Raw genomic sequence first — 24773 nt, forward strand, 5'->3', positions numbered from 1 at the left:
TGAAGTAAAAAGTACAAACTAATTACTACTAAGGAGATTGAATCAATAATCCAAAATCTCCGGATGAATAAAAGTTCAGGATCATATAGCTTCAATGGTGACTTCTACCAAACATTCAAAGGAGATTAATATCAATCCTTCTCAAACTTTTCCAAAATTTTTATCTTTTTTTTTAAACATTTATTTATTTTTGAGAGAGAGAGAGAGAGAGAGAGAGAGCGAGCATGCAAGCAAGGGAGGGGCAGAGAGAAAGGGCAACAGAGGATCTAAAGTGGGCTCTATGCTGACAAAGAGAGCCTGATGCACAGCTCGAACTCGCAAATGGTGAGATCATGACCTGAGCCAAAGTCGGATGCTTAACTGACTGAGTTACCCAGGTGCCCCCCCCCACCCAATTTTTATCTTTTACTGTGAGGTCATAGCAGTGAAGAATGTGAGGGCTATTAGTACAATCTGGTGCCACTTATCTGATTTGTGCCAAGATACTAGCCATTTTACCCACCACTGCTTTTGCATTATCAGTGCAAATGTCAACAGAGAGAAAAGCGCAAATAATGTGTTACTATTATTATGAAAATAGTTCTGATCTAGGAGAACCTCTGAGAAACTCTCACACATATCTAGGGGTCTGAGAATCACATTTTGAGAACGAATCATCATGTTCTGGGATTGAAGAAGTCATCAGCTTCTCCAGAACCATATGCCCATATGATCCCTGAAGATTCTGTTAACAAGGAAGTTGAGGGAGATTGCCTGTTCAGTGGGCAAATGAGCGTCTTCCACAACAGGGCCGTTTGGAAGTAACGGTGGAGGAAAAAGAGACACGAGCCAGGGAAAATTATTAGCAGGAGGTGAGTAGGAAAGACTGCTCTTAGGATCAAGGATTTTGTAAGTAAGGGATGCTTACAAGTTAGGTAATAATAAATTTCAGCAGTTGGGCAATGAGTGTTTTAAGCATTTGGGAGAATGAAGAGCTCACTTAATGGTTTAGTAAATGGACAAATGAATGACGATCATTACTGATAAAACTGACCTTACCATTGTGGGAAGAGGGAAAATCAGTCTCTCTAGCACCTATTTGTTTTCAAATTGCCACGGATAAGACCTCTCTGAAAATATAGCTTAGTAGTTCAGAAGTTAAACATACCATCGTCTAAAAGAAATTTTCAAATGGTTCCTCAATTAACCAGGAACCATCATTTCTTACAGAAGTCTTCCTTGTGCATGCTATTTCAACTAAAGGTATTACAGAGATAAACTTCAAAGTGGTACAAAGGGTATTGTGCAGTACAGATTAACTCCTGATTATGGACACGTTAGCACTGTTGAACCAAGCAGGAAATGGCCATCTGCTAAGATAGGCTTCATTGCCCAAGTGTCTCCTGGGTAATTTCGTGTCCTAGAAGGTCACAGAATGCCAATGATTTGGTATAACAATGGGTAATTCTGATGAGACATCATTCGTTCTATAGAAAGCACCATAAGCAGCAAAGCTGATTTGGGTTCCTAGAGAGCCTGTGTATACTATACTATAGCACCTCACTTTCTATCAGGTATGTGTTCCCAAAAGAATGTGCACAGAAAAATCATAGCACAGTGTGGAAGAATTTTAAAGATCATCGAACTAACCACTCAAGGGTGAAATATTTCCCATTGGGGTAGTCATAAAAACCTCATTTGAACTCCATCCCTACCTACCTATATGGGTGGAGAAAATAACCCCATACTTTACTGAGGTGGTTTAAAAGATTAAATTCTTCTTTAATAGGTTAAGGACCTAGCAATGTACCTATAGTATTTTGGCAATCTTGAATGATACCCATTATTAGTTATTCTAATAGTCAAGTCACTCTTGGAAGCTCATACTGAAATTAACATTCATGAAAACTCTCTAGATCCGGGTGCTTGGGTGGCTTGGCTTAGTTGGTTAAGTGTCTGACTCTTGATCTCTGCTCGGGTCATGATCTCATGGTTTTTGAGTTTGAGCTCGCATTGGGCTCTGAGCAGACAATGCCAAGACTGCTTGGGATTCTCTCTCTCCCTCTCTCTGCTCCTCCCCTGCTCACATGCTATCTCTCTCAAAATAAATTAGAAAATTAACAACAACAGCAACAACAACAAACAACTCCCTAGATCTTTTCTACTGAAACTGAAAAGATTCTCTTTCATCCCTGACTCCCAGTTTCCTTTCCAAGAAGCAACCAACATAATGCATATGTATTTGCTTGCTTATATGTACCTTTATTCTTTTTAGGCAAATGACAGTGTACTATATATACGGTTTTATACCTTATTTGTTCATGTAACAAAAATGTAGATAATGATTTAAAATTTTAAATGCTCATCTTCCTAAAAGACATACTGGTTGATATCTCAGCTCTATTATTTAATAGCTGGGTGGTCACAGACACATTATGCAATCTTTCTGATTCTACTTCATTCTGTAAAATAAAAACATAACGAGTACCTATATTTCATAGGGCCACTGTAGCAATTAACTGAATATAAAGTGCTTAGTATACAATGCCCAAAACACAGCAAAAGTTCAATAAATATTAGCTGCTGCGGCTGATAGTAATAATAACAATACCTTGTTAATTTAATTCCGCCTTTCAGTCTTTTTTTTTTTTTTTTAAATTTTTTTTTCAACGTTTTTTATTTATTTTTGGGACAGAGAGAGAGCATGAACGGGGGAGGGGCAGAGAGAGAGGGAGACACAGAGTCGGAAACAGGCTCCAGGCTCCGAGCCATCGGCCCAGAGCCTGACGCGGGGCTCAAACTCACGGACCGCGAGATCGTGACCTGGCTGAAGTCGGACGCTTAACCGACTGCGCCACCCAGGCGCCCCTCAGTCTCTTATAACATTGTCAATCTCTCAGACATTCCGAACTTATGCTCTCCATTTGTAGTGGTTCGTGATAGTACAATTTTGGCTTTTCATCATGCTTTCCCTTCCTTCTTCTTCTGGTAGAGGAATTTCTCTTTCCTGGGAAAAACCCGGAACAACCAAATTCCAGTACAGGAGTGGGCCCAACTCTACACAAAATACATGAAATAGGTTCTTCAAAGGCCATAGAGATTCTTCCTCTGATCTCTTAGGCTGGAAGGACTAATTAAAATTGGGGCTGCTAATAACCATTCTTCCGAATAGATGACAAAGACTTGACTAAGAATAAAGCCAATTCAGGGGAAAGGAGAATAGGGAAAGGAGCAAAGACAGAATCCTGATGACATTATTTGAGCTCCTGCTGGAAACTAATCAACTCTATTTGTGGGAACATATAAATTCCTTGTTTGCTTAAACTAGCTTGAGCAAGGTATCCATCACAACTGAAAAAATCCAGATCACTATATACTACCCAACGATTTATATGCCTAGTTTATATTAAGTCAGGGAAGTTATGCAAAAAATGTTGAATAAAAGTAGCCCAAAGGCAGAGTCTTGTGGTGCACCACCTCCACCTAGCTGACAAACATCTAGTAATCAATACTCTTTAAATATAGCCCTTTAGTCAGCTATAAAGTCACCCAGCTGTATCGTCATCCAATTCACATTTCATCAACACGTCATCAAGAATATCATGAAAGGCTTTTTCAAATACCCAGAAGAAATCCAGGCATTCCAATCTACCTACCCAACAATTGTACTGGGAACACAGAGAGAGAAAGAAAGTTTATAGTACCTTGGTTAAGGACTTAAATGGTTTCTAATAAGCAAAAGTTTTCTGGATTCCCTTCTTCATTCAGAAATATCAAATACTTAACATGGTATAAGCACTGTATTATGGCAAGTGATAAATCTAATATGATCCCTGTCCCTAGATCTGGTGGGGTAAACAAATGTGAACAAGTAATTAAATCAATGCCATTAAGGATGCAAAAAGTTAATACCATTGTTGGTGGGATAGAATTAGGAAACAAATTAAATTCTGGATATGAGTTTTAAGTAGGCAGTTAGATATGCAGGACTGGAACTGAGAAGAAAGTTCAGGACAGTAGTTAATAGAGGCCATGAGCTTGCTTGGGTGAGAGAGCCCAAGCATAGAGGATAGATAGGAAAAAAAAAAAAAAAAAAAAAAAAGGCTCGAGAGAGAAAATAAGGAGTATCATCATTTAAAGGATTAAGTCCAGGAAGAAAAGACCACAAAGAACCTGAAAATTATAATAATCATGATGACAGAGGTAAACTTTACTTCTTGCTACATGTGTGCCACGTACTTTTCAAAGCATTTTATACGTATTCCTCAAAACCATCTGCTGTAGTAATTAAAGTAGTAATATAGTAACTTTTATTTATTTTTATTTAACAAATCATCCTCAGGCTTTTTTTTTTTTAATATTTATTTTGAGAGAGAGAGAAAGATCACATGCATGCGCGTGCACACACACAGTGGAGGGGGAGATAGAGAAGGAGAGAGAATCCCAACCAGGCTCCACTCTGTCAGTGCAGAGCCAGACGTGTGGGGTTAAGCATCTGACTCTTGATTTCAGCTGAGGTCATGATCTCACGGTTCATGGGTTCAAGCCCCATGCAGAGCTCCATGTTCACAGTGTGGAACCTGCTTGGGATTCTCTCCCTCTCCCTCTCTCTGCTTCTCCCCTGCTCATGCGCATGTACTCTCTCTTTCTCTCTCAAAATAAATAAACCTAAAAAAAGTTAAAAATTAAAAAAATTAAAATTTATTTTAAGTATAATTAACATAAAGTGTTATATTAGTTTCAGATGTACAATATAGTGATTCAGTAATTCTCTATATTACTCAGTGCTCATCATGATAAGTGTACTCTTAATCCCCTTCACCTATTTTACCCATTCCCCCACCACCTCTCCTCTAGCAACCACCAATTTGTTCTCTGTATTTAAGAGTCTGTTTTTTTGCCTTTTTCTTTATTTTGTTTCTTAAATTCCACACGAGTGAACATATGTGGTATTTTCTTTCTCTGACTTATTTAGTGTAACATCCTCTAGGTCTATTTTTATTGTCACAAATGGCAAGATTTCATGGCTGAGTACTATTCCATTGTAGATATGTATGTCACTTCTTTATCCATTCAGTTCTCAGTGGACACATGGATTGCTTCTATATCTTGGCTATTGTAAATAACGCTGCACTAAACATATGGGTGCATGTATGTCTTTGTTTTTTTTTTTTTTTTTTTTTCTGTTTTTACTTTTATTTGCATGTATTTCATGCAGAATTTACTCCCGGGCCATAAGTTTTTGTTTCTTCAGTTTCTTCTGGGATATCTTTTTCTTCTGTGCAACCTCCTCTTCTGGTTTAGGAACAATCTGCTCTTTTTCAGTAAGGATCATCTCAATGTGGCAGGGAGAGCTCATGTATGGGTTTATCCGACCATGAGCCCTGTAAGTTCTACGCCGCATTTTGGGGGCTTTGTTCACCTGGATGTGCTCAATGACCAGAGAATCTACATCTAAACCCTTAAGTTCAGCATTACTCTCTGCATTTTTAAGCATGTGCAGTAAAAATTCGGCACTCTTTTTGGGCCACCGACCCTGTGTCCAGCCCCACTGTTTGGCCTGGGCACACCTACCAACTCCACCATTGTAGCGTCGGAATGGCACACATTGCTTCTGCAAAGTGACATCTTTCAGATACTTGGTGGCTTTTCGGATATGCATACCCTTGATGGCCTGGGCAGTTTCCCGTGTGTTCTTAAAGTGAACACGAAGATTTGAACCTCTTGATTTGCATGATTTTGTCGGGTTTTCCGGGTCAAGTGAATAGCGAACCATTTTCAGAGATCACCTCAGGCCGCTTACGGGAAGAGCGCATGTATGTCTTTGAATTCAAGTGTTTTCATTTTCCCCATAAATACCCAGTAGTAGGATTACTGGATTATATAGTAATTATATTAAAAAAAATTTTATTACATTTCTTTATTTTTGAGACGCAGAGATACACAGAGTGCAAGTCGGAAAGGGGCAGAGAGAGAGGGAGACAAAGAATATGAAGTAGGCTCCAGGCTCTGAGCTGTCAGCACAGAGCCCGATGTGGGGATCGAACACATGAACTGTGAGATCATGACCTGAGCCATAGTCGGATGCCCAACCGAGCCACCCAGGCACCCCAATAGTAATTCTATTTTTAATTTTTTGAGGAAACTCCATACTGTTTACTACAGTGGCTGTACCAGTTTGCATTCTCACCAAAAATGCATGAGGGGTTTTTTTTTTTCCCCTACATCCTCACTAACATCTGTTGTTTCTTGTGTTTTTAATTTTAGCCATTCTGACAGGTGTAAAGTATTATCTCATTGTGGTTTTAATAACATCTACTTTTAATTTTTTAATGTTTATTATTTATTTTTTGAGAGAGAGACAGAGCGCATGCGCAGGTGAGGGGCAGAGAGAGAGGGAGACACAGAATTCGAAATAGGCTCCAGGCTCTGAGCTGTCAGCACAAGCTGGACGCAGGGCTCGGACTCACAAATGGCAAGATCATGACCTGAACTGAAGTCGAACGCTTAACCGACTGAGCCACCCAGGTGCCCCGGTAGTATCTTCTTTCAAAGATAACTATACTAAGGCTAAACAGGTTAGGTTTGGCCAAGGTGATACAACTACTAAGTGATAAAACTGGGATTCAAACTTGGGCAAGTTGGCTCCAGAACCTATGCAGTAATAAAGAAGTGAGAATCAAAACCGAATGGTGTCACCAAAAGTCAAGGGAAAAAGGAGAATGAGCTATTGTCAAATAATCTTAGCAAGAAGTTGAAATTGCAGGAAAGGGTAAGGCACAGAAGTTAAACTGACTGTGCTGGGTAAAGAAAAGCACGAAGTGGTGAAGGGAAGATAATTAGAATTTATTACGAGTCTACTGTGTGCCAGGAGTTCTACATATGTTATCTCATTAAATCTCCTAATATCCCTATGAAGTAGATGGTAGTTTTGTTTGATAGAAAATAAACAGAGCCCTGGGAAGGTTAACTGATTTGTCTGTAATTACTCAGTTATTAAGTGGCAGGGCCAGGATTTTAACCAAGGTATGTCTGACTCTGAAACTTAAACTCTTCCCCTTTATATCATGTTACTCCAGAAAAGCTTAGGCATGATCAGGAAGGAGAGTGCAAGTAGCTCACACTATCTATTTACATTTTGCTCTAGGATTTTGCTAAAGATCAATGTAAGTTTAAGGATCCATAATTCTGAAAACTTGGACATTTGCCTGTCCAGTGTTCTCCTTCTGGTTCTCTCCCATTTGCCAGGATTCCCTAGACCACAGGATCTCTGACTCCACATGCAAACTTTTTCAATATTTTCCAATATGATTAATTTGATTTAGACACCTGAACTCCATCAAAACTCAAGATGTTTATCAAAGAGGAAAGAGGGTACTTGCTATTTTGTAGTCCTCTGGTAAAGCAAACTTATCTTTTGTAAGAAGAACAAAAGTTGTTCAAGAGTTTTAATCTATTTTTGGATCTGGGTTTGCACGTTAGTTTTGGTAAATCCTTAGTTTCATATTTTGATTTTTGCTTAAAGTTGCATAATACGGTTCTGTTTTCAGTATAAATATCCTCTGAAGTGGGACTGAAATATCTGTCACAAAACAGTCAAGCCTTGCTAAACTATATTTCATTTTTTAACAACTACCCCTTAGCTCAGTTCTTCTAAAAATGACCAACAAACCCCCAAATACTAAATACCAACACTATATGAAATTTAGAATTTTGTATAACATACTTAACATATGGGGCTCACAAAATCCTACAGAAATTGAGTGGCACAATTCATCTTTCAAGGGACTGAAGGTTTCTTAAATACCATAACTTAGAAAGACATCATAATATTCTGATATTGGAAAGAATCTGCTCTTAAAAAATCTCTTTAACCGAGGTAGTGCATTAGGCAAACCCAACAATGTAAGAATAACTATATTCTAGTTAATAGGTTTTTAATGCTTTTACTACTAAACATGGTCCTTATTCTAATACAAATCCATTCAACAAAGTAATAAAATGGCGAATCACACAACTTTATAAGGCTCAGAAAAACAGATGCCTTATTTGTAGAATCAATACAAAGTTTATGTCCTTGCTTGCAAAACTTCATTTTAGACTGGAGGACAAACTGGTAAAAAAGTACAATAAGGATGAACAACGGGCTTCAAGTACTGGCCTAGGGAGTGACTGCCAGAAGGGACAGAGAAGACTTCATACGTGAGTGGGCTAAAGCACAAGGAGGAGTTTCCCAAGTAAAGAACAAAGTGTACTCCAAGGAACAACCCATTCATTCAAAGGTGCACAGGCAGTAACAAACACTATATATTTAAAGAATTCCAAGTTGTTTGATTTGGCTGGAATAAAGAGAACAGGGAGAGTGAGATTGGGATTTATCTTTCCAGGTATTAAGAAACTACTAAGGAATTAAAGAAAGGGAATCATGTCATTAGATTTCTATATTTAAAGGTAAAACTAACTCAAGGGGGTAGACTAAAAGAGATTGAAAAGGAGGGATCCTAGCTAGATGCCTGTTACAATAAACCCAGTAAAAAAGAAGGAAGGGGATGACAGGAAGGATTCAAAAGACACTCAGGATATATGTATAAGGAACTTAACTTCATGAGGTAACAGACATGCAGGTAAATCAGTAAAGGAGTCAGGTACAATCAGAATTTCAGACTGAGGAGGGGTGTTTGGGTGGCTTAGTCAATTGAGCATCCTACTTTTGATTTGGGCTCAGGTCATGATCCCAGGGTAATAGGATAGAGCCCCACATCAGGCTCCACACTGAGCATGGAGACTGCTTAGGATTCTCTCTCTCTCCCTCCCTCTTCCCCTCTCCTCTGCTCATGTTCACTCGCTCTCTCTCTCAAATAAAATTAAAAAAAAAAAAAAGAGAGAAGAGAATTTCAGATTCAGATAGCTGGGAAATGATTCATTCCACACATATTTACTGAGCACCTAATACATGCCAGGCACTATTCTAAGTGCTGGAGATATGCTATAAACCAAACAGACTAAAATGCCAGGCTGTGCGGCTTAAATTCAGTTGGATGGTATCTCATACCTGAAAAAGAAAGAAAAAAGGGGAGAAACAAACAGGTTTTAGTTTTGGAGAGAGGCTGAAGAAAGATGAATTAGTTTTTTTGGTTTTAATATTATTTCTTAATGTTTACTTTTGAGAGAGAGCATGAACGGGGGAGAGGGACAGAGAAAGAGAGGAAGACAGGATCTGAAGCAGGCTGTGCACTGTCCACGCAGAGCCCTATGTGGGGCTCCAACTCACGAACCATGAGATCATGACCTGAGCTGGAATCGGGCACTTAAATGAACCACCCAGGCACCCCTCTTGTTTTTTTTTTTTTTTAACTTTGCTCAGTTGCCAGTACTCTATGAAAAGAAAACTAGAAGTATATTAGAAGTAGGTAGGTCGTCAATGCATCATCTAAGGGAACATCAGAATAATATATAAATACAAATTAAAACACAATATAATTTTCCAATTTCAGACTGGCAAAGATGAGTAAGTTGAACAAACATCCAAGCTGGCAAGAGTATGGAAAAAAAAAAACACAGGCATTCTGTTGTAGTTGGTAGAAACATAAATTGGCAGAAACTCTGTAGAGGGTACTTTGGCAATATGTATCAAAATGTAAATTGCACATGCTCATTTGGCCCCCAAATTATATTTCTATAGTTTATATAAAGAAGATAACAGGACAGGTACACAAAGATGTATGACATACAGTTTGTTTCAACGTCGTTTTTAACAGCCAAACAAAAAAAGCCCAGAAACAATGTAAATGTTCATCATAGCATAGATCTCAGTCATCAAGGAGATATCCACAGCATATTTTTGAGTGAACAGAAGGTTACAACACAGCATGTACTAGATTAGCCTATTAATGTTAAATTGATGTCTACATTAAGTATATATGATTCTTATACGGTATGCAGATCAGAAATTAGAAATGGAAATTGAGATCTGGAAGGATGTTCTTGAAGTCACTCTGGATAATAAGAATCTGGATGATTTTTAGTTTCTTATATTTTTCAGTATTTCATTTTTCATTTTATTGAGAATTTATAGTTTTTAAAAAGTTATTTTTATTTTAAAGGAAAAGGAAGAGATGTTTACATACGTGAAGGTTTAGGTTTATTATAAGAAAAGGGGGTGAGGCTGATGAAGAAATGGACAGGTAGGGGAAAAGAGCAGCAACCGTGCGGCATGTGAGTAGAAGGGGGAGGCAGACAGGTAAGGATATTAAGTCAGTACCTCCACTGCACTGGCCCCACACAGCTGAGTGGCTCCTAAGAGCTGGGGAAACAGGCCATTCTACACAAACATCTCCACGACCTTCATAGGCAAATATTCATAACCTAGCAGCTACCCGTATTCATTTAATTCTAGCTGTTGAGAACCAAGTGGCATATTTCGTGCATGTGCAAATATGCAGACTCTTTATTGAGAAATAAACAACAATTCCAACCCCCTCTCTGTGGCAACCAGAATCCTACCTGGAACAGGGCCAGAAAAAGCCATGTCTCCAGCACTTCTGAGAAAACTGTGGCTGCTGTTTATCAAATTAAAATGCAAAGCAGCGCACTCCAGTGTCACTGGGAACTGTCAGAAAGGGATTATGGTTCCCACCCCAAGGATGCAGGTCAGCTAAACAATACCCATCTCCTTGTGCTGAGAAGGAGGGAGAAGGAGAAAGATTAGGCCTGTTTCCAAATAGCAGTCCCGCCTGCTTGTTACCGTGGTAACCTCCTTTCCCAGAGCTGTTCTCATTTGTCTCTCTCTGCCTGACCTTCATGTTGTTCTGACAGTAACTGAGGAGGAAAAGGTGCCTGCCTGCCAGCTCAGCACTCAAGTTGAGGGCACTGAGCAAGAAAAAGAGGCACTCAAAGTCTCTCTCATTCTAGACTCTAAACGGTGACCTTAGAGCGATTAGAGTCCTGAAAGAGATTTCTGGTAGCCCCTGTCATTCCATCCTTCCCTCCCTTGCTCTCGGGGCCACCTCACTTCTCTGATATACCCTTTCAGTGTGAGGAATCCGAGTCAGAGTCAAGTGGGTAGGTGAGAAGTCACAGAGAAAAGAAAAAACAAGGCATGACAGGCTGAAGAATAGAGGTAATAAAATATTAACTCAAAAATGCCTGAGACAATTATCAGTACAATGGTTAAGTGCAGCCTTTAGTTTCCTCTCTCTTCAGGATTCATTGCCGTATGTTCATCAGTGGAGGTGTGAGGGCAATTAAGGTACTCCCACAGGGCTAGGGGAAGAGCCCAAACACTCAGTGCTTTCTATTGTTTTTCTTCAAGCCACAGATACATACAATTCAATCATTTAACAAATAATTATCGAGTCCCCTCTATGTGCATGTTCCGTGCTAGACACTGGGCATGGAATGGTAAAAGAAAAGAAACTGATAAATACAAAGGAATTAGAAACCTACTAAGGAATAGATAGGGAAAGTGATAAGAGAACAAAGTGATCTATCTAGGGTAGTCAGGGATGGAATCACCAAAGAGGTTGGATTTAAGCAGAGACCTGAAAGATGAGAAGATATGGAGAGCCTGGGGATAAGCAATGCAGGCAGAGGAAACAGCACATGCAAACCCCTAAGGCAGGAAAAAGCTTGGCGTATGTTTGAGGTCCGTGTTTCATTTCATATTACCAGATACACCCATAGAAAAATGTTTCAATCTGATGATTCTAGAAGCTTAGGAGGCCCAGAGAATGGGCACCATTAGAATAGCTAGTCAGATACATCCACTAGGTCCACAGAGGAGTTTTGAAGATATCAATCATGAAATACTATGGTCTATGGACAAAACTCTTATGCAACAGTTTAGAACAATAACTACTACAATACTGGAGTCACTTCTCTACCACCAGTAGTCACAGTCACTCCAAAAGACACATTGTATAAGAGTGGGGCTGATTTTCATTAGTTTATCTTAAATGGCATCCCAAACCTACCCCAAACCCATCAAAGACTTTAACCTAAGCCTAATTAAACTGATTTATATTGGAGTAATGAGCTTATAAAGCAGGTGGCAGGGACAGGTTTTAGTTCCAGTTTCTATCATTTAGCTGTATAGCTTTAGGCAAGTCAGTTCACTTCTCCAAACTTCAACCTTATGAAATAAAGGAGTTGGATTTTATTATCTTTAAGGAGATGGTATGAGGGCTTTCTCAGTTCCAAGTGGCAGAAAAGCATAGCCTAACTGGCTTAAAAAAAAAGGGGGGGGGTGGAATTTAGTAGCTCTCAGATAACTAAAAAAGTCCAAATTATGCATCGCCTGATACAGGGGCTCCAATGATGTCATGGAGGCCTAGTTTTCTATCCCTCCCTCTCTTGGTACTGCTTTCTCTGGTCCATCTTCATTTTTAGAAATGCTTTCCTCTGGAGTAATATGGTAGCTACAACAGTTCAAGCTCTTAGCTCCAAGCCCAGCAGAAAGATGTGTTTCTCTTCTAACCACTGTAACAAAAATCCTGATATCCAGTCTGGTTGGACCAGATTCTATACAAGAGCCAATGTCCCTGAAAATCTTTATAATTTTTAAATTTTGTAAATTCTTTGCATTTTCAGGTTTTAATTTTAAAAACAATAGTGTACACATAGTTTTTGTATGCCTAGCATCATCTTTCCTATAGAAAAACTACTCCCCTCCCAGGCCTCTTACTAACAGACAATCACAGTGTCTCTCTAGTCGCCTTGCTCTGGAGTGGGTTCAGCATCAATTTTTTTTTAAACCAAGCTATTGATAGACTATTTTTTTTTTTTTTTTTTTTTTAGAAACTAAAGCCATGCTTAATATGCCTATTCATGATGTAAAACCCTTTGAACCTCTCCTGCTCTTGAAAGTATTAAATTTTTGCATCTTCCTCAAATAAAATACTTATTGTAAGATAATCAAGGAGTTATACTATAAAAGTATTATTATGGCCAGGCAACAACATACCCAATTATACTACAGGAATAAATTATGGTCAGATCATCAGAACATTCTGGATTACTCATAAATATGGGAATTTTTCTGAAGATCAACTGGAATTTTCAGACTGGAAAAGGCTGTATTATTAGGATTTCACTATCACGAACATTTTTGTATCAATAGCTATTAATTTAAAACATAATTTTCAATGTCCGAATAGAATTCCTCTGAACAAATAAACCACAATTTGTCCAACCAATCCTCTACAGGTGAATATTTAGGTTTTCCCAATTTTCATTTGTTTAAACAAGGCTGAGAAGAATATCTTTTTTTTTTTTTTTTTTTTCCTTTTAAGTAGGCTTCACACCCACTGTGGAGCCCAATGCGGGGCCCAAACTCACAGTCCTGAAATTGAGACCAGAGCTGTGCTGAGATCAAGAGTTAGATGCATGGGGTGCCTTGGGTGGCTCAGTCAGTTAAGCGACTGGCTTTGGCTCAAGTAATGATCTCACAGTTTGTGATTTCAAGCCCCACATCAGGCTCTGTGCTGACAGCTCAGAGTCTGGAGCCTGCTTCAGATTCTGTGTCTTCCTCTCTCTCTGTCCCTCCTCTACACTCTCTCTCTCAAAAAAAAATAACAAACATAAAAAAAAAAAAAAGAGTTGGATGCTTAATTACTGAGCCACCTGAGTGCCCTGAGAAGAGTATCTTTAAAAAATTTTTTTAAAATGTTTGTTTATTTTTGAGAGAGAGAGAGACAGACAGACAGAGCATGAGTGGGGGAGGCAGAGAGAGAGGGAGACACAGAATCTGAAGCAGGCTCCAGGCTCTGACCTGTCAGCACAGAGGCTGATGTGGAACTCAAACTCATGAAGTGTGAGATTATGACATGAGCTGAAGTAGGATGCTTAATCGACTGAGCCACCCAGGTGCCCCAAGAAAAATATCTTAATACATAAGTCTCTTGCACCTGTTTCACTATTTTCACAGGGCTAAAGTCTTACATACAAGAGTATTGAGTAAAAGGGTATGTATATTTTAAGGCTTTTGTAACACACTATTCCAACAACTTTCAGGCAGGTTAAAAAAAAAAAAGGCTTTAGTATTGCCTATATTTCCAGGATAACTTATTTACCCTTCCCAGGACCTTTTTAGGTATTATTAAGAATGTAATGTTCAAAGTATTCTACTTTCAACTTATTTTGTCTTTATCCCTAAAGGATAAACATCCCTAAAGGATGATAACATTTTCTGTTTGTTTTTAATGTCTCCCTAACTATAACCCTGTAAATTGACATTTACATCCTTTGCTCTCAAGGAGGTCTACACTAATTTCTGGATTCCTTTACTGGGTTACAAATGACTACTCAAAACCTAGAGATATAAAATATATAATGTACGACATACAACATAGAATATGCACTATATATGGGGGTTTATCTCATGCCCTACCACTCCCATATGCATGACATTATTTTTTTTTAATATTCTTTTTTTTTTTTTAATGTTAATTTTTAGTTTTGAGAGAGCAAAGCAGAGGAGGGGCAGACAGAGAGGGAGGGAGACACAGAATCCAAAGCACACTCCAGGCTCTGAGCTGACAGCACAGACCCCAAGGCAGGGCTTGAACTCATGGACTGTGAGATTATGACCTGAGCTGAAGTCGGACGCTTAACTGACTGAGCCACCCAGGTGCCCCTAAAGGCTAGGTTTCTAAGAGCACAGGTTGGGATTGAGATTTCTAATCAGCAAGTAGCTGGCAGACAGTAGAGATTTAGTAAGTGCATAAATTAAATGGGGCCACGTGCAGTATGTGTTTTTTCTTTTCCAACTTCTCCAGGCAGTTCTTTGATTTTCTAGTCAACCTGAATGTTTTAGTCTTTACCATAACCAGTATGGTCAACCATACATCCCACATTTAATTTTTTACCAGCACCTATCAGTCTCAGTTTTCATTGTGAATTCCATAAGAGCTTTCCTTTAAAAAAAAAAAAATTTTTTTTAAAAATGTTTATTTATTTATTTTTGAGAGAGAGAGACAGAATGCAAGCAGGGGAGGGGCAGAGAGAGAGAGGGAGACACAGAATCCAAAGCAGGCTCCAGGTTTTGAGCTGTCAGTACAGAGCCTGACACAGTGCTAAAACTCACGAACCATGAGATCATGACCTGGGCCAAAGCTGGGTGCTTAACCAAGTGAGCCACCCAGGCACTCCACATTAACAGCTTTCTAAAAGAAGTTTTTCCTGACACATATATTTTTTAATTTTTTTTAAGTTTATTTATTTTGAGAGAGCACGTGTGCACATGAACTAAGGAGAGACAAAGAGAGAGGGAAAGAGGGAGAGAAAGAATCCCAAGCAGGCTCCACACTGTCAGCACTGCCTGATATGGGGCTCAAACTTATGAACCTTGAGATCATGACCTGAATCAAAATCAAGAGTCGGACAACAGACTGAGCCACCCAGGCACCCCTGAGAAATCTTTTTAATCAACAAAACTCTTAAATTTCTGGGTCTGTTTCTAATATGTAAAATTTCGTCACCATTTATAATTTTAACCTTGTAGAAAAAAAAATCTCATATAAAAGAATATCCCTGAAAATGTCTACAGATGTGGACTATCTTAGGAAGTAGAGGGGGATTTTTGTTTAAGAATGGATAAGGGAAGAAAGACTGCTTCAAACAGAAGGAAAGGGTGGAAACAAGTAGGAGCAGATGCCTGGGTGGCTCAGTTGGTTAAGTGTCCTGTCTGACTTCGGCTCAGGTCATGATCTCATGGTTTGTGGGTTTGAGCCGCACATTGGGCTCTGTGCTGACCACTCAGAGCCCGGAGCCTGCTTCGGATTCTGTGTCTTCCTCTCTCTCTACCCCTTTCCTGCTCATGCTCTGTCTCTCTCAAAAAATAATAAAAAATATTTAAACATTTTAAATAAGTAGGAGATAAATAGTTAAGGGGCACCTGGGTGGCTCAGTCGGTTAAGTGTCCAACTTCAGTCGGGTTATGATGCTGCCATCCATGAATTCAAGCCCTGCGTTGGGCTCTGTGCTGACAGCTCAGGGCCTGGAGCCTGCTTCAGATTCTGTGTCTCCCTCTCTCTCTGACCCTCCCCAGCCAGTGCTCTGTATCTCTCGCTCTCTCTCAAAATAAACAAACATTGAGGTACCTGGGTGGCTCAGTCGGTTAAGCGTCCGACTTCAGCTCAGGTCATGATCTCGTGGTTCATAAGTTCAAGCCCCACGTCAGGCTCTGTGCTGATGGCTCAGAGCCTGGAGCCTGTTTCAGATTCTGTGTCTCCCTCTCTCTCTGACCCTCCCCTGTTCATGCTCTGTCTCTCTCTGTCTCAAAAATAAATAAACGTTAAAAAAATTTAAAAAAAATTAACAAACATTTAAAAAAATAATTAACAGAAATGGACTTTGAAGATAACTAACCTGGGTTCAAACAGATCCTCCACTATTGGCTACTGCAACTTTAGGCAAGTCATTTAACTTCTTCAAGCCCCAGCCTTCCCATTAGTAAAACAGAAATCACACTAGTACACATCTCACAGAATTACTGTGAGAATTAAATGAAATATTATACAAAAGCATTTAGCACTATTTCCTGGCACAGAACCTGATAAATGTTAAATGCTGCTGCTGCAGTTTCTGTTTTTATTAAACAGGCCCTAGGGATATTCCAAATGGGCTTCATCCACCGACCTTTACTTCAGAACAAAGATTAGAAAGTTTACAAGCCAGACAGCAGCTTTTTTCAGGCTAAAAGCGGGCCAAGAGTTGGTTACTAAATCATTGATTTAAAAAATCAAATGAATTTTCTCCTTTTTACCTTTTCAAGTCCATCCTTATGTCAGGTTGGAACATGTGCACATAAGGTGAGTGCACCTTCCATAATTCTTTTATGACTCTACAACTGGGCTCCATAACAAGAGTTAAAATGCAACTTGCTAGTGCTCATCTATGCAAGTCAGGAAAAACCCAGGAGATAAAGTCCCCAAATGACATTCTGATGTGTAGTTAAACCACTTGCTTTATATATGGGTAGCTGAAACATTATCCTTCTTGCACTATTAAGTCTGAGAAAGAAGTTTCCATTATCTCCAGTAGTCTGTACATCCTTCCCCTTCTTGTAGAACAAATTGCAGAACCCACCAGCATAGTTTCCCCAAGTAGATAAAACTGGTCAGCAGGTGACAAGTTGGTAATAATCCTGTAATTCTCTAAGGAGTTAGAAAGAAAAGCATTTAATCTCTACTTCAATGAGGCATTTAGCTAATCACTGGCCTGAGAAGGAATGTTTGGAAAAACAAATGGGTGGGACAGCTTCTAATAAGGGAAAATGTCCATGGCACAAGCGCTTTAGCAGTCTTTAAAAAGATCAGGGAGTTCTCCCTCAATCTGTTCCTCTTCTGCCCTCTAGAACAAGCCAACCTTCGTTCTGCAAAGAAAGCTATCCTGGCTCCTATTACTCAGTTGTCTAGCACCCTCAAGATTTCTAGACATTAGCTGCAGTCACTTAAGCTCTCTTGGCCTCAGTTTCCTCATGAGATTAATAAATGCTAGGTCTTTAGTCTCTCTCTAAATCCCAATCTTGCCTAAATCCAAACTGGCATGAATGTCTGAGGGCAGCTATCCTTAACAGCACTGTTATTAACTTGAGCTTTATTACAAGGGTATTCATCAAAATGAAAACCTCTACATTCAGACAGGCATTTGCAGCACAAAAATTAAACTTGCCAACCAGGAATCTCTTCAAAATGATCTGAATGAGATAAAGGCAGCAGCTGAAACATAATGACTCTGGACTGACATTATTACGCTTAGGGTCCAAGCATGACAGGTGTTAGAAGAGGTTCTTTCGAGCTCCACAAAGATAGGTGTATTTTAAATAAAATACATAGTGAAAGAGGTCAGATGTATTTATCCCTCAGGCAATGAGATATCTTCTTTCAATCTAGGAAATATTAAAATGGCCTACACTGAAATGTTTTTCACATCTCTAGTGTTTCAGAGCCTAGTATTCTTTCCTTTCTCTTCCTTACAGGTTTTGCTCAGGTTGCTAGAAGAGATTCTATGGATTTCTAGCCTCAAAGCAGGATTGACCTGAGTAAAAGATTAGACAGCAGGCGCACACATGCAAGAACTACAAGAAACTCAACAAACCAAATTACAACTGTCAAAAGGAGGAAGAGACCAATACAGAGGAGAGATATTACTTTAGTATCTCTAACAAGTACATGTGGCAGAAATACATGATTTTCAACTTCATTGTTCTCCTCATGTCCTCAAATCAATATTCAACTAATTCTACCAGTCTAAAGAGAAACTCCTAGTAAAAGTTCACTGTGTGCATCATTCTGTACATAACACCAGGAGGCCCAAAGCAAATCTTAACGTTCTCCCACAAACTAAGGTTTTACCTAATAGTAAATCAGAGAATTTTTCTCAACTTCTTGAGAAAAAACAAAGTCACATTCTATGTTCTTATTTCATAATACACAGTATTTCAAGCCATGTGGCAAAGTACCAAGTCATTTCATTACCATCCTATTAAGACTAGACTTTCCAGGGGCGCCTGGGTGGCGCAGTCGGTTAAGCGTCCGACTTCAGCCAGGTCACGATCTCGCGGTCCGTGAGTTCGAGCCCCGCGTCAGGCTCTGGGCTGATGGCTCGGAGCCTGGAGCCTGTTTCCGATTCTGTGTCTCCCTCTCTCTCTGCCCCTCCCCCGTTCATGCTCTGTCTCTCTCTGTCCCAAAAATAAATAAAAAAAAAAAAAAAAAAAAAAAAAAAAAAAAAGACTAGACTTTCCATTCCGAGGGAAAGTATAATCACATATATTTAGAAGGATATTATCTCTGTACACGGTCTTTGTTTCATAGCACTCAGGAAGTGATACTTTGTACTTTTTTTTTTTAATGTTTATTTTTGAAGTGGGAGAGGGGCAAACAGTGGAAGGCAGAGGATTTGAAGTGGGCTCTGTGCTCACAGCAGAGAGCCTAATGTGGAGCTCAAACTCACAAACCACAAGATCATGACATGAGCTGCAGATGGACGCTTACCTTGTCCTTTATAAACCCTGGGGTAAGGCCTCAGAAATTTTAAATTCCCAGCCCCGTATTTCTTTTCAGGGTTATTTCTCTTAAAAAATAAGAGAATGAAAAGACAGATTTTGGTACACAGCATATTGATAGATGTTCACACTGTCCTTAATCCCCTGTTGGCCATATTTAAGATGGTATTATGCACCAACCATACTGGCAAAAATGTTAAGTTGACAATAACAAGTACCAATTAAACAAAGCAGATGAAAGGAAAAACTACTGGTATAACCACTTTCATAAATTAGCCTTACTTGGTGAAGTAGAAGATGTACACACCCTACTGTCTAAAAACTCCACTCCTAGGTTTGCACCCTAGAGATACCTTTGACCATGTACATCAGGAGACATAACAACAATGTTTAGAGCAGCAATTTGTGTTGCAAAAAATGCTGGAAAGAATCCAAATGTCCACCAGTAGACTGACAATACATATTTTCCTATATGCATAAAGTGGAACACTAAACACAGTGAAAATAAATTACACTGCACATATCAACATAAACAAGGGAAAAAAGGCATGACATAATGATTCCATTTATTTTTTTAAAAATATTTGTTTTTTTATTAAATTTTTTTTTATGTTTTTATTTGAGAGAGACAGAACGAGTGGGAGAGGGGCAGAGAGAGGTAGACACAAATCTGAAGCAGGCTCCAGGCTCTGAGCTGTCAGCACATAGCCCAACATGGGGCTCAAACTCACAAGCTGTGAGATCATGACTTGAGCTGAAGTTGGAAGCTCAACCGACTGAGCCAACCAGGCGCCACTAAAAAATATATTATTTTTAAGTTAATCTCTACACCTAGCATGGGGCTCAAACTTACAATTCCAAGATCAAGAGTTGCATGTTCCTCCAGCTGAGCTAGCTAGGCGCCCCCATAGTGATTCCATTGAAATTAAGAACAAAATCAGGAAAAACTAAGAAAAGATTGCTTGCTGACACAGATAAATGGGGAAAAAATATAGAGATAAATGGGTAAATGATTAAAAATATCAAATAGTGGGAGGTAAAGAGGGAGGAGCAGGTAACTCTCATTAGGAAAGGGTCACCACACAGGAGGTTCTAAACTTGAAATGTTGTTAATGCTTTAAGGGGGGTAAAAGGTATGGGTGTTCTTTTTATTGTTTTTTTCAAAACAGTTTAAAACTAAGAGAAAGAAACAAATCATATCCAGAGATAAAATATTCCTTATCATCTAGTGCCTACACAGTGCTACAATGAGGAAACATGCTAAACCTTCCCGATGACCTCTTTAAGTAGTACGGTCATTCTAAAAACCACATTAGTTTTCTAAAAAATTAAGCTAGAGAGTCTACTTCCATATTACCTCAGAGGTATAATTTTCTTTTGTAGCACTTATCTTTCACAAAATGACTTTTTTGTATGTCTCCCTCCCATGATAAGCTGGAAATTCCATGAAGGAGGGTATCCCCTCCTCCAACACTCTATCTCAGGGTCTTTAACACGGTACCTGATCGTGGGAAGTACTCAATATTTTTTGAAAAAATGGATAAATGAAAAACGTTAATCTAATTACATTGGCTAACTTTTACTAGTCTGTCCAAAAATGCAGGAAAACACACCACAATTTTCCAACCTGATGCTTCATCCCTGTTGTTAAGCATTCTGACACTGTCCCAGAACTTGATAGTTATTTCAGCATTTATGCAACCGAGTTTAGTGAGGGCCTCCTGTAAGAAGGCACTGTGCTAGGTGCTGAAATTACGGCACTGACAGAACTGACGTAGTTTCATTTATCTACATAAAAGTCACTACATGTATAAAGAAAGATGGTAAGATAGCCTCCCTCTAACCTCTCCCCCCCCGCCCCCAACAGACCTCTTAAGACACTGAAATGTGTACAGAGACAAAGCTGAGATTTCAACAACTGGTGGGTGGCAAAGATCCACCCCTCAGAGAACAATGGGCTGCTATTTCCTTCAGCTGCTCTGAAGGATGAACTAATTCCTTTAGTCTCTGCCATCCTTGTGAGTTAAATTATATCATTCTTTGTTCTGCAGAGTAGCTTCTCATAAAATATTCAATAAACAGCAAAAGCACTGTCCTTCTGGAACCTCTTCTAGAAAACAACATGCACAGACAACCACTCATAGGAAAAAAAGCTATAAAGGAAAGAAATTATTATCCTGAAGACAAACATCTCTGTTTTGGAGATAAAAGAGAGGAGCCATAAGCCACATTACAGCTGCCTTTCTGCCTCCAATATACGGGAAAGGTTAAAATTAGAGACAACCAATGAAAAAACATTAAACGATAGTTCTAATAAACTTGAGGACTGTTATATTGCACTACACTCACTTCTGCTGCCTTTTATTCAGTTTCAATACAGTCATCATTCTACCAGCATTTCTTTAAAGGCCATGGTAAAAAATGCTGCTGACACCTATTACCAGCTCAAGCTATTCCTGACTCCCTTCTTCCTCCTTCCTTAAGCCAACCTAAAAGTTAAACAAAGATGGTGGGGAGTAGTGTAGTTAGGTAGGACATGAAGGGGACAACTAGCACCCCCAAAATGAACTTTGTTTCTATTGTCTTAGAGAATTAAGTTCTCTCTGAAAATTTAACAAGGTTGTCAGTAATCTGACTTCACAATGCATATTTCTATTTGCAAACTATCTCTATTAAAATATGCATTTCAAAATCTCTTAGATTCAATCTCCTCCTCTGTGAATCAGTGTTTATGGGACAAGTATCTGGCATTCAGAATGCTGAAGTAAATTAAGGAGACTGAGCACCCAATTAGGTGCTAAATAGCTACACAGAAAACTAGTTAAGATTTAGAAATAAGACCTATTTCTCTATTCAAAGGGAAGACATACACAACTTACCAAGAATCTGGGAAACTGAACCCAGGAAAAAGCACTCACAATTTGCTATAGAATTGAAAAAATAAACCAGAAATACACATTATATTCAAGTTATCACCTAAAGACAACAGCAAAAAATATACACCCAGGGCTACCACCAATAAGGATAAGGCCTTTGTGAATGAGAAGTTGCCTTCCTGTGCTAACCAGGTTGAAGACATGGTGATATCAGACTGGATTTCAAGGCTTCATTCAATCTCCCTCAGGAGGGGACCTTTCTGAAGTCCACTCAGTACAAGTGAGGATGACTACCCTACATACGTGTTTCTCTCTTCTAAAAACTCATTAAAATGAAAACACAGAAGTAGAAAAATAGACATAAAGCTGTGAGGACAAAGCAGCAGACGTGAGATGTCAAAAACATTTTGGAAACTACAAAGCACATGGACAAATGTTAGCCTAGCAGACCAAAGGAAGTTGAAACCTAAACCTGTAAGAGACTAAGTCTGTAAGCTGGGAGTTAAAGAACTATGCTAGCAAACATTCAAAACTCAGGAAAAGCTTAGTGACATCAGCTACTTGTGCAAAGAGGGTAAAACTCAAAACGGAAAGATCAGCTCAAATTCTTAAAAAATTTTTTTAAATGTTTATTTTTGAGAGAGACAGAAAGAGACAGACAGAGAGAAAGGACGCTTGAGCGGGGAAGCAGCAGAGAAAGAGAGAATCTGAAGCAGGCTCCACACTGTTAGCACAGAGCCCGACACAGGGCTCGAACTCATGAACCGTGAGATCATGACCTGAGCCGAAGTCAGATGGCTAAATTAATCAACTGAGCCACCGGCTGCCTGTTTTTATCACACACACACACACACACACACACACACACACACACACACACACGTTTATTTTATTTCTGAGGGAGAGAGAGAAGGTGCAAGTGAGCTGGGGCAGAGAGAGGGACAAAGATAAAGAATCCTACAAGGGACAGAGAAAGAGAGGGAGAGAGAGAGAGAAGCAAGGCTCACCCGGAGCGGGGCTGGGAGTCACCTGAAGCAGAGCAAGAGCTCACCCAAAGCAGGGCTTGAACTCATGAACCGCAAGATCAGGACCTGAGCCAAAGTCAGATGTTTAACCAATTGAGCCACCTAGGTGGCGGAGAGTCAAAGTCTTTAAAAGATACAATCAGATTAGACTATCTCCACCACCCAATGCAGGCTCCCATCTCTTTATCCTACCCCTTCTGATTCTAGCAGAAGTCTGAAGGTTTACTCTCTGAATATGTTGAACATCCAGGCTCTGTACTCACCCACACCACATACAATTGAGAATAGGGATAAAGTACAACACTGAGAGCACCAGTGAAACACAAAACCCTTTTCCCTCCACTGGGTTCTGTGAGAGCAGGCAAAAGATTGGTTGATTCCTCTGGGGGAAAAACAACTTGCCTAAGACAAAAGAACCTACAGATGTTGGCAGCTGGATGACCCGCACATAAAATACAGGAAGGTATAAAGTATACAGCACTAGTAAGCTCGTTAACAAAGAAAACAATTGTTATATTTATATTTATTTTTTTAATGTTTTTTAATCTTTATTTTTGAGAGAGAGATACTGTGAGCAGGTGGCGGGGGGGGGGGGGTGGGGGGCGAAAAGAGAGAGAGAGGGAGACAGAGACGATGAAGCAGGCTCCAGGCTCCGAGCTGTCGGCACAGAGCCTGATGCAGGACTCGAACTCACGAACTGTGAGATCAGGACCTGAGCTGAAGTTGGATGCTTATTTTTTTTAAATGCTTATTTGTGTGTGTGGGGGGGGGGGGGGAGGGGCAGCGAGAGGGGGAGACAGAATCCGAAGCAGGCTCCAGGTTCCGAGCTATCAGTACAGAGTCCGATGGGGCTCAAACACACAAACCGGGAGATCATGACCTGACCTGAGCTGAAGTCAGACACTTGAGCCATTGAGGCACCCCTATATTTATCTTTAAAAGAAAGCAAGGCATACCAAATGTACTGATTTTTATCCAGTTTTTTCACTTTCACATGAACACTTTCCTCTGCCATTGAGTATATAGTTTTTCATGGCTGCATAATATTCCTTGTACAGATAAACTGGAATTTATCTAATTTGCTTCCTATAATTAGAATTTTGGGTAGCTTGCAGCTTTTTAGCACTCTTATCCATAAATCAATGCAAATACTTCTAATTACTTACTTGTGACAAACTCCTAAATAAGTGGAATTGAAGGGTATAAACTTTTTCAATACATATGCTTAATGTGTCTTCTAGTAAAGCTGTATCAAATAACTTTCCTACACTTTATATCCTGATTACAATGGTCAGCCTAGTTTTGTATTGTTTTTGTCTGTTTTTACATGAAACTTGTTAAGGTATAACTGACATACAATAAATCACACAAACTTAAGTTATATAATCTAATAAATCTGACATGTATAACAATGTGAAATCATTACCATAATCAGGAGAGTCAACATACCAGACATTCACACTAAAGTTTCTTCATGCTGCCTTGTTATCCTTCTTCCTGGTCTTTCTCAGTCCTTCCAGAACTTCCCTGACCTTCCCATCCCATTCATCACCAAACACTGATCTGCTTCCTATCACTGTAATTGGTTTACATTATTTAGAATTTCATATAAATAAAATTGTATAGTATGTACTCTTTATATAGTTTCTTTTGTTTACGATTATTATTTTGAGATTCATTCATGTTGTGTCAATATATCATTCCTTTTGGTTGATGAGTAATAATTTATTGCATAGGTACACCAAAATTTGCTCTTCCATTAACCAGCCAATGGACATTTGAGCTGTCTCCAGTTATGGGCTTCTATGAATGTCTGTGTACAAGACTACACGAAAAAAAGTAAATACCTTGTGATGGGATGACTAAGTTATGTTAGGTAAGTGCTAATTT

At 39.2% G+C, this 24773-nt stretch overlaps 2 protein-coding genes and 1 long non-coding RNA gene across 5 annotated transcripts in view; 1 reads left to right on the forward strand and 2 right to left on the reverse strand.

Annotated features, from left to right (window-relative positions):
* The window catches only part of ZNF609 (zinc finger protein 609), a 214595-nt gene that overhangs the window by 74065 nt on the left and 115757 nt on the right, over positions 1-24773 (reverse strand). The gene's annotated exons all lie outside the window — the stretch shown is intronic.
* LOC131516434 (uncharacterized) lies at positions 1386-18180 on the forward strand. The gene is made up of 2 exons (XR_009264067.1): positions 1386-1553; positions 17957-18180. It is a non-coding gene; the product is annotated as an uncharacterized LOC131516434 (long non-coding RNA).
* On the reverse strand, positions 5166-5796 carry LOC131516430 (large ribosomal subunit protein uL22). Its single transcript, XM_058737415.1, has one exon. It carries the CDS (start codon positions 5753-5755, stop codon positions 5201-5203), a length of 555 nt encoding a protein of 184 aa, XP_058593398.1. The 5' UTR covers positions 5756-5796; the 3' UTR covers positions 5166-5200.

Source organism: Neofelis nebulosa, chromosome 7, assembly GCF_028018385.1.
Source record: "Neofelis nebulosa isolate mNeoNeb1 chromosome 7, mNeoNeb1.pri, whole genome shotgun sequence".
Taxonomy (NCBI): domain Eukaryota; kingdom Metazoa; phylum Chordata; class Mammalia; order Carnivora; family Felidae; genus Neofelis; species Neofelis nebulosa.

Coding starts and splice junctions, on each gene's coding strand:
- LOC131516430 (XM_058737415.1), bottom strand. CDS start 5,755: ATGGTTCGCTATTCACTTGACCCGGAAAACCCGACAAAATCATGCAAA.